This window comes from Lithobates pipiens, unplaced genomic scaffold, assembly GCF_037356315.1.
Source record: "Lithobates pipiens isolate NorthernLeopardFrog02 unplaced genomic scaffold, aLitPip1_a1.2 Scaffold_22, whole genome shotgun sequence".
In the NCBI taxonomy this organism is placed as follows: Eukaryota; Metazoa; Chordata; class Amphibia; order Anura; family Ranidae; genus Lithobates; species Lithobates pipiens.
Window position 1 is genome coordinate 26,777,191 of NW_027507784.1, and position 10,730 is coordinate 26,787,920.

The 10,730-nt window shown below is 42.3% G+C and overlaps 1 protein-coding gene across 1 annotated transcript; it reads left to right on the plus strand.

Moving 5' to 3' along the window:
- The first annotated feature begins 211 nt into the window (after nt 1-211).
- LOC143923470 (perforin-1-like) lies at nt 212-9,871 on the plus strand. Its single transcript, XM_077447156.1, has 3 exons — nt 212-762; nt 1,808-2,174; nt 6,763-9,871. Exons 1-3 carry the CDS (start codon nt 212-214, stop codon nt 7,489-7,491), a joined length of 1,647 nt encoding a protein of 548 aa, XP_077303282.1. The 3' UTR covers nt 7,492-9,871.
- Nucleotides 9,872-10,730: the final 859 nt, after the last annotated feature.

The window sequence follows — 10,730 nt, forward strand, 5'->3', positions numbered from 1 at the left end:
GTGTAGTTGCTTATCCATATATTACTTTAAGGAAACTGTTAGGGAACGGTAGCCCTATTACCAGTTTCCAGTGGATCTTTTAACTGAATATTCGGGAATATAAAAGGAAAAAATACACTTGTATTTATGTATAGTAAATCATAAAGAGCACATCCATGGGGAATCTAACTTTGGTTTTGTTTTTACCTGTTTTCTGCAGGGTTCATTTTCAATGCAACTAAATATGTGGCTCATCTTGGTTCTTCTAAGCTTTGCCACCTCTACCTCCTGCCAAACTCACCCCCCACTCACCTACGGCTGCCAGACTGCCAAAAAGCCACAATGCGATAAAGTCCATTTTGTCCCCGGTCACAATCTTATTGGTCAAGGCTTTGATATTGTGACCATGAAGCAGACCAGGGCTTACCTGCTAGATCTCCAGACGTTTTCTACACAGAACAACACCTGCACTATCTGTCGCAACCCACATATGAACAAAAATTGGCAAAAGCTTCCCCTTGCAATGGTGGACTGGAGGCCCCAGTCATTCTGCTCTGGGAAGATCGGCAGTGAGGTCTACCAATCTTCTGCATCGCTGGCTGAGAATTCTGCATCTGATGTGAGGAATGACTGGCAAGCTGATCTAGACCTCACCCACAAGGGGGTGACTGGCAAACTGGTAATGGCTGGTTCTCATTCCAAAGTAGCACAGTTTGCTAAGACTAAGACCAGCACAGACCGTTACAGCTTCATCAAGCACCAGATGAGTTGTATCTATTACAGGTACGTCTTTGAATGTAACACATATTTTCATTATTAAACTGGTAAAATTTATGACAAAAAGTTCCTCCTCTTGCTACTTTAAAGAAGAAGTAAACTCTCCCACTCTGATGCTTCATTTCATTTAGTCCATTATAATTAGTAATTATCAAACTATAGCCACTGTAATCCAGAGCAAATCGCATATTACTTACTGTTTAAAGAAACTTTAAAAAACTTGTTTCCAGGGGTTAGGCAGCACCATCTTAAGTATTGTTATCTGAGTCCACAGTGGAGTGTATTTCTGCCCTTACATTGAGCACTTCCTGTACTGTTAACCAAGCCTCCTTCTCAATCCAAAGTTTCTATGGCAACCCTGCTTCCCTGTTCATAGCTTACTTGTTTATTTCATAGTATTTACTTGTGCCAATTTCTAATGTTTCCCTTTGTCAGACTTATCAGCTTGAGCTGATAAGACTGCAATAAGGGCCAAGTTTAGACTGTATGTGAGGTCACATGGTCACATGGTGTGTAGGAGGAAGCTCTGAGTGATTAGCAGAGTTCAGTGTTGTGCCATAGGAAATCCTGATAACAGATAGATAAGACATAGAGAGTGTGCCTTAAATCAGGGGAGATCTGGGCATGCTCAGTGACTTCATTCTACAGAACAACAAGGATTACAACAATACTAAGCAAGTAAGGAAATATCTACAAGCAGTGTTCATTAGGGTTTTTTATGCTGATTTACATGGGACAAAGTTGTGGGGGAGGGTTTACAACCACTTTAAAAGACCTGTTTACCATCTGCAAAATAATTTTGCTTCCAATAAAACAGGTTTTGCTAATTTGATCAGTATAGCAATATACTAATATATTGAGTCAGTAACTCAACTGCCCCCAGTACCTATTGAAGTAGGTATGGCAGAGTTGAAAAAACTCTTGGGGCATCATCCAAAATGATATCTCTGTACAAAGCAAAGGGATACTCCTGATACAAGTGTTAAAATGATTGGAACAATGTGTCTGTGTTTTTTTTTTTCTTGAAGCTCTCAATTTGTCCCTTTACCAGCTTACGACTTTCAGACCTCTCTCCACTGAGCAAAGAACTAAAACGGGCCTTGAAGTCTCTGCCACCGACTTATGATGCCAGAACTAAAGCTAACTACAGACGTCTAATTAGTACCTACGGCACTCATTATATCAGCCAAGCAGATGTAGGAGGCAAAGTGCTAGAGGTCAACGCCATCAAGACCTGTAGAGTCACCATGGATGGCATGTCCATGGACCAGCTGAAGGATTGTCTTAGCATTGAGGCCTCAGTTTCTGTCACTGGGAAAGGGAAAGCAAATGCAAAATATAAAGGCTGCAAGAAACTAGGCCGAAAATCCAACAGGGGAGAGAGTTTCTATCAGACATTCAACGAGAAGAGTTGGGAGGTGAGTTGTACAATAGGAATAAGTATAGGTGGTATATATATATATATATATATATGCTGTATATATTGTTTTTCCGTACATGTTTATGATACATATTATTAGGGCTGGATCTATACTTCTTGCCCCATGGGTCAATTTCTTCAACTGGCTAGGCTTAGCATCACACTAAACGATGAGATGTCATAGACACACACGATTGTGGAGATGATGATGATGACATAATTTTTTATTGTAAAATGAATTTTCGGCAGCAACAAAGTTCTTTGCCAGAGAAATAGCATTTATCGGATCCCAGAACAGATGACAGAGTATTTGTATATAATACAATGAACAGCAGCCTTCAGAGTCCCATTCAAAATACTTAGTCCTTTTATGTCATAGCAAGCATAGAGACACTACTCCATCCAGAATTTATGTCCGATCTATAATATGCACCTGGGTAGCTTCCATGCCTGTAAAAATGTATACTACATTTTAGACATGTGCTTCCATAAAGAACTGTGTCAGTGATCAAAATATTTCCTTGATATACATCTTCTAGCTATTGACTTAAATGTAAGTGCAGCACTACCGCCCGTAAGAGACACTGGTGAATGTGGTCGTCTCCCACCCTTCACAGCCAGGCACACAAATTTCCAATCACTCAGATACAATCACTAGAACCTGCATCTTTGTTTGTTTTTTTATTGGGGGAATTGAACTTGGATGGGGAGGGGTACATATTGGATGCCCATTTGATCAATGAAACTCTGTAGGGACTATATAGCCTCGTGTCTACATTCTCTCCTCTTCTACCTCCAGCACACACTCGCTTGCAGACTATCACTCCCAGGACCAGCTAGCACAGATTAAAGACCCAGCACAATCACAGCTGGATCAGTTTGAATGCCCTTTGCAGCCAGGGACCGCAGGCCCCTATGGCGTAGCAAAATTGAAGTCTTTGGTGCTAGCTGCCCTATATGTGGCTACTGCTCCCAGTACCACCTCTTCAGGCATTACCAGTCCTCCTGGCTGCAGCTGCCCCTTTCCACTTTCCGTATCACCACAGTCCTCCTGACTGGCTTTGCACCCATCCCAGACTGCTCCATCCCAGTCCTCTCAGGTGTGCCTCCCAGTCCTCTTGACTGTGTGTCCCTCACCAGCCCTCTTGGCTGTTTCTGTTCCTCCTGGAGACTTGCCCAGCAGTGTTCTCCCACTGTCCTCTCCTTGCTCCCAGTGCCTCCTGGCCAGGACACCTTTATGGGTTTCCAGAGGGTCCCATCCATACCCCAAGCCCGGGCCCAAGGTCACTACCCCCCAGACTGCGGAGCTCCCTTAAAGGCCACGACAGCCTAACACTCGATCTCCAGCTTTCATCTGAACGCTCCTCCCCAGCTGGGCTGGCCCAGAGTATTTGAGGTGGTCTTCCCCCTGCCAGCCCAAGTTAGGGGTTGGTCAGGGCCCTCAGAATACTCCAAGCAGCTCCACCACACTTCCCCCTCCCATTTTTCTAGAAGATTCCAGTACATTCTGGAAATAGGGAGGAGGTCTCAGTGATGCTGCTTGTAAGTCATCCAGCTCTCCCTGGATCTCTACCCAATCCAAAAAAAAAACACACAAACTATCTACACTTCAAGCACTATAGGGTACTACACAGGGCTATCTGATTGGCTGGTTTTACTTGCACCTTTCATCTTATGTGTGACAAACAATGGCTCTTGGTCTCGGATCATTGCAGGCATAAACTTGAATTAAAGTTGTTTAGATATTTACCGTTTTTTAATTAGGTAAACAAGTAACCCTTTGAAAAATGCCATTTACCATAAACAAGTACTCAGTAAATACTTAAAGGGTTTGTAAAGGTTTGTTTTTTATTTTCTAAATAGGTTCTTTTAACCTCCCTGGCGGTACGATTATTTCGGATTTTAGGTGCTAAAAGCGGTACCATTATTTTGCATGAAAATTTGGCGTTTTATATTGTAGTCCTGCAATTCTTAGGAATAACTCTCTTAAATCTGTTCAAACCAGAGTCTAGCAGACATCCCGGGTATGATAAAGTTTGAAAAATTAAATCATAAATTATAATATAATAAATAATTATAAATAATTGTACCAAATAATAATATAACAATAATAAAAATTATTCAATAATGTAATCAAATCAAAAACACTGAAATTTGCTCAGTTGCAGAATTGTCACTGTCATTACTTTTCAGTATTTGATGACGGATCTCCCCACAAATTGCTATCGCTCAATTCTGTGAGTGATTCTAATTTATTATCGCTGTTTTCTAGCTGGTCTAAAATCATTTTTGATGTACAGTGACAGTTTTGGTTGCTATGGACAATCTCCAGTTTCCAGGCATAAAGAACAGTTTTTATAATATAAAACTGCATGCAGGACACTGGACAGACCACTAGGGACAACGGGGATGTGAAATATTTACATATAGCAATGTAATCTGTAAGATTACATTATACTGTATGTTTACTGTTTGTTTCACTTTTTGAATTTGGCGCCGATCTCCGTGCCCGTGCGTCGCAACGCTCGCAGGGCACGGAGATCGGCGATGTAATGCATCGAGCGAGACACGGCTCGCTCGTACAGCGGGGAGACAACGCTGGATCCGAGGGAGAAGGTAAGTAATCCTCCTCCTGGATCCAGCGATGCAGTCCCGAGTCTGACTCGGGGATACCGCTCTTGGTATAAAAAATCCACCCCGAGTCAGACTCGGGAATACCGTCAGGGGGGTTAAGCTAGTGCATTGTTGGTTCACTCTGTTCCTCCTCAGTAAGCTGTTCTGGCTAACTAAACACCGCTCGGGGAATGGTGTGAAGTTTACTGAGGAGAAACAGGAAGTGAGAAATTCAGACAAAAAAAAAACATTTAGAAGGGAAATCGAAGGAAAAGGTAAGTAAACCAACAATGCACTAGCTTAAAGGAACCTATTTAGAAAATAAAAAACAAACCTTTACAACCCCTTTAAGACCTCTTTTATGTCATCATTAGATACTTCTTGTATTGCTTATGGCCAAATTGCATTCTTACCAAATTGCATTAACTCACCCCCTGGATTTTTATGATCCCTCTCATGTCTAGTCAGACAAATCTGCATTTTTGATATGTTTCATTAGATAACCAACCAGCCACAAACACAAGGTAAGGCATCTGCCTCTTGCATAAAGTAAACATATAAACGTATTTAAATGAAAAAATAGTGGCGCTAATGTCACAATACTAAAGTGAACAAACAAATGCTAAAACAATTTCAATAACACTATGTGAAAATATACTACAAATTTGAAAAACAAAAAAAGTGAAGTTTCAATTAAAGTCTGTAAAGGGGATGAATTCCAAGTGATTAAACCGGTGACAAATCTTCTAATACTCAAAATGAACTTCCTTTCACCACACCGTATGTGGCAGTGATTCCACTCCCTTTAAGAATCCTATGAATAAGTCTTGATGACGAAACATGTCGGGGCGTGGCTGTGTGGCAACCATCTGTGACGCATGACGTTTCACCGGATGTGACGTATCGATACGGAGGAGTGAGCGTGAAATATAGAGGCTGCATCGTGTGTCCGCCTTGACCACAATACACCTCTACAGTTCGCTAACAGGAGTTTGACTTTGATGCTTTTTTGCAATTGAATTGATGTGAGTTTAATGGTTGAAGATTTCGTGTAATAACGTAAAAACCATTTATTGTAAAAAGCGAAATCTTCAACCATTAAACTCACATCAATTCAATTGCAAAAAAGCATCAAAGCCAAACTCCTGTTAGCAAACTGTAGCAGTGTATTGTGGCCAAGGCAGAGACACAATGCAGCCTCTATATTTCACGCTCACTCGTCAGTATCGATACGTCACATCCAGTGAAACGTCATGCGTCACAGATGGTTGCCACACAGCCACGCCCCAACATGTTTCGTCATCAAGACTTATTCATGGGTTTCTTATAGGGGGGCGGAATCACTGCCACATACAGTGTAGTGAAAGGAAGTTAATTTTGAGTATTAGAAGATTTGTCACCGTTTTAATCACTTGGAATTCATCACCTTTACGGACTTTAATCAAAACTTTTTTTTCACTTTTTTTGTTTTGTTTTTTCAAATTTGTAGTTTATGTCATTTTGTTTATTTTCACTATCACATGGTGTTATTGAAATTGTTTTAGCATTTGTTTCACTTTAATATTGTGACATTAACACCACAAATTTTTCATTTAAATACGTTTACATTTTACTTTCACTTTAAGTGGCAGCTCCACTGTAGTGTATTTGCATGAGCGCGGTGGTGGGACATCAAGCATAGGTGCGCGAGACATGCTCACCCACAAGTTGGATATAAAATAAACATAGTTAGGAGTCATTACGCTACCATTTCGATGTGTAAAGTGCAGCTATATTAAATACAATATATTTATATGTACAGAATATCCTACATAAATCTGCCTAAAACATAGAATATTCCACCAATGAAGCAACAATGTAGACTCAATACAATTGCTCCGACAGGGGGGCAGAACCCTGAAACTCTTATACATGGGATACATGAGAATGTCTTACTGACAATAAGCAAAATAATGTTTCTTTGTGAATTTTAGGTAAGAGGAGGGAAGATCACATTTGTGCAGCTCTCTTTTGATGTAAAGAATGCAGATGCAAGAGCTTTCCAGGCCTGGATGGAAAGCCTAAAGACTGACCCAGATATCATATCCTACTCTCTGGAGCCCATCCACAACCTGGTTGAAGCCAAGAGACCTCAGAAACAAAGCCTACAGAAAGCCATCAGTGCGTACATCTTGGAGAGAGCACTGCAAAAGAGCTGCTCTTGCCCATCAGGTTCCCATCAGAGTAGTGGTAAAGAGTGCAACTGCCTTTGTCCTACCCGTGGAGGCCAAAATATAAACTGTTGCCCCGCGAAAAGGGGATTTTCCAAAGTAGTGGTCACTGTACTACGTGCCTCAGGCCTTTGGGGTGACTACATCTCGAAGACTGATGCCTATGTAAAAATAAGTGCTGGACCGGGTCCTGGAGCGCCCTCTGCTCGGACAGAGACCATATGGAACAATGATAATCCAAAATGGAACAAGCGGTATGATCTCGGAGTTTTGGAACTCGGTCCAGGATTTAACTTGAAGGTAGAGGTTTGGGATGAGGATAATAAATATGATGATGACCTGCTTGGAAAATGTGAAAAACCAGTCAGCAGTGGTGACAAGGAAGAGGTTTGTTACCTTGAACGTGGTAGTGTGACTTTTACAGTGAGTGTACAATGCCTCCCTCACCTGACTGGGCCCTTTTGTAAGGACTATGCTCCTTCCACCAGTTAGACATGTGTTCTATAGTCCATCCACTTACTTAAAGAAGAACTCCAAACTCCAAAAATACTTTACATAGTTTGTTTGGGCCAAGCTGGCCCAAACTAACTATGTCCCTCACTAACCTGGATGTGCGGTATGAACTGAATGTAGCTGCGGCCACACACAGCATACCGCCCTGTGTTCTGGGTGCGAGCCGAGACTTCTGGTGGGCTGATAATGTCACAAACTGTGACCCAGGCATTTAGAGGAAGCTTTGCATCCACTGATAGAATACATGGCTTACCCTGAGTGGAGGAGCGCCGCTGCTGTAGACCGATCTGTGTTCTAGATATGAGACAGGAAGTCTTGGCTCACACCCGGAACACAGTGCGGTATGCTCTATGTGGCCTCAGCTAGATACAGTTTTGACCACACATCCCGTGGCCTCACATGTTAGTGAGGGACATTCGTTTATTTGGGCCAAACTATGTAAAGTATTTTGAAAGATGGAGCTCTTCTTTGAAGCAGAGTTCCACCCAAAAATAGAACTTCCGCTTTTCGGTACCCCCCCCCCCCCCCGGCGGTGTCACATTTGGCACCTTTCAGGGGGGAGGGGAGAGCAGATACCTATCTAATCCAGGTATTTGCTCCCACTTCTGGGCATAGATATCCGCGGGTACCCGTGGATATCTATGCCATATTCGGTGCCTCCTCTGCCCCCCCCACCCGCTGTCTTCTGGGAGACACACAGGTGTCAGAAGACAGTGGGGTCCTGTGAGATTGCGCAGTGCGACTCACACATGTGCAGTTGGGAACCAAGCTGTGAAACCGCGAGGCTTCACTACCTGATTCCCTTACCAAAGATGGTGGCGCCCCCACCCGAGAGCCGAGGGACAGATCGGCTTCGAGTGCCGACAAGGGCACCCGCGATGTCGGCACTCGAAGCCGATCCATTACTCGGCTCTTGGGTGAAGGAGCCAACATCGCAGGTGCCCGGGACAGGTAAGTGTCCATATTTTAAAAACACTCTTAACCATGCCGCCATATCACGTACCTGCATGTCATTGGCTTCAAGTATTACATGCAGCGGGAGGGGACGTCCCCACCTGCCGCTCACCCGGGCTCTCCCATCCCACCGGGAGACCCGAGCGACCGGCCAGCACGCCTGCCGGCTGGCCAGGGGCCCGAACAAAGGTAGAACCGGCTTTGATCAGGTCTCAGATGTAGTGACCAGGAAGCGATGCCACAACATCACTTTACTTGGGAGCCAACAGTGCCAGTTTAACCACTTGCCGACCGCCGCACGCTGATATACGTCAGCACAATGGCAGTGGCAGCGGTGGGAAAGTGGGTGTAGCTGTACGCCCCCTTTAATTTGCACGCACATCCGCCACGTACAGTGTGACCGTGCCCACTGGTCCCACAGACTCGATGTCGGCCGGTGGCCCGTGATTGTGTCATGGAGCAGAAGAACGGGGAGATGCCTATGTAAACAAGGAATTTCCCCATTCTGCCTAGCAGGATGACAGAAATCTACTGCTCCCTGTCATCGGGTGCAGTGATCGCTGTCATGTCAGTGGTAGCCCACCCCCCACAGTTAGAATCACTTCCTAGGACACACTTAATCCCTTGATCGCCTCCTGGTGTTTAACCCCTTCCCTGCCAATGTCATTTACACAGTAATCAGTGCATTTTTATAGCACTGATCGCTGTATAAATTCCAGTGGTCCCAAAATGGTGTCAAAAGTGTCCGATGTGTCCACCATAATGTCGCAGTCATGATAAAAATTGCAGATTGCCGCCATTACTAATAAAAAATATAACAATAAAAATGACATAAATCTATCCCCTATTTAGTAGACGCTATAACTTTTCAATTAATGCTTATTTTGTTTTTTGTTTTTGCCAAAAATATATAGCAGAATACGTATCGGCCTAAACTGAGGAAAACAATTGGTTTTTTTATATATTTTTGGGGGATATTTATTATAGCAAAAAGTAAAAAATATTGCTATTTTTTCAAAATGATCGCTCTTTTTTTGTTTATAGCGCAAAAAATTAAAACCGCAGAGGTGATCAAATACCACCAAAAGAAAGCTCTATTTGTGGAGGAAAAAAAAGACAGCAATTTTGTTTTGGTGCAACGTCGCACGACTGCGCAATTGTCAGTTTAAGCCGCGCAGTGCCAGATCTCAAAAAGTGCTCTGGTCAGGATTGGGTTAAATCTTTCTGGGGCTGAAGTGGTTAAAAAAAAATCAAAAGTATGCAAAAACACATATCTTGACGTTTTGAATGCTTTCAAGTGCAGAGGAGGGATTTGGGGACCCCAGATCTCTCCACAAAGAGTACCTGTCACTGCTTATTAATGTCAATAAAATCGATAAAAGTGATAAAAAAAATATGTAAAAGGACAGTGTAAAAAATAAAAAATAAAAAAAATAAATAAATACGATTTTTTTTTTTTTTTTTTAAGCACCCCATCCCTCCGTGACAATAGTAAGAAGATCCGGCAACACTGTAATCCTTGAAGTGTCATTTATTAGTACATCAGAGTGACAGTAAAACAATAAAGGTGACGCGTTTCGGCAAAAGCCTTAGTCGTAGGTATCTATTTACTCAGCATAACATCATCGCACAGATTATCAAAAAAAAAAAACAAAGGGGCTAACTTTACTGCTTTTTTCTTTTTATTCATTGAAGTGTATTTTTTCCCCCAAAAAAATTGCATTTGAAAGACCGCTGACCAAATACAGTGTGAGATAATATATTGCAACGGCCGCCATTTTATTCTCTAGAGTCTCTGCTACAAAAAATATATACAATATTTGGGGGTTCTAAGTAAAGGTGACCCTTTAACTTTTTAAAGAAGGAGCTAGTTATCATTTTCAGCAATAAAAGGATTTACTCAACTTCTAAACTATTCATTGAAATATTTGTTGTTCTAACAGTAGCGCCCTAAAGTGTATTGGCCTTAGTTTTTATCTGCTTTGTGATTTTATTTTTATTTTTTTTGTACTTTATATATATTTTAGCTTTGCTGTTCTATAGTTAGCGTGTTTCTAAAGCCCGACTCCAGGCACACAGCTATATACACAGATGAAACAAATAAAGAGGTAGATGTTTTACCCCCCCCAAAGTTTTCTTACTTTTGTCCATCCAGCCCTGAGATTACCCAAGCTCTGTCACATAATACAGTTCGCCAGTTGAGAATACTTGCACAGGCACGGGCGTCCGCAGAACTTTTTCAAGGGGGGGCATATCATTTTAGG

Bases quoted from the DNA above. Each gene is read 5' to 3' on its own strand.
- LOC143923470 (XM_077447156.1), top strand. From the start codon at position 212: ATGCAACTAAATATGTGGCTCATCTTGGTTCTTCTAAGCTTTGCCACC. The intron at 763-1,807 runs GTACGTCTTTGA...TCCCTTTACCAG, and splicing joins ATGAGTTGTATCTATTACAG to CTTACGACTTTCAGACCTCT. The intron at 2,175-6,762 runs GTGAGTTGTACA...TGTGAATTTTAG, and splicing joins TCAACGAGAAGAGTTGGGAG to GTAAGAGGAGGGAAGATCAC.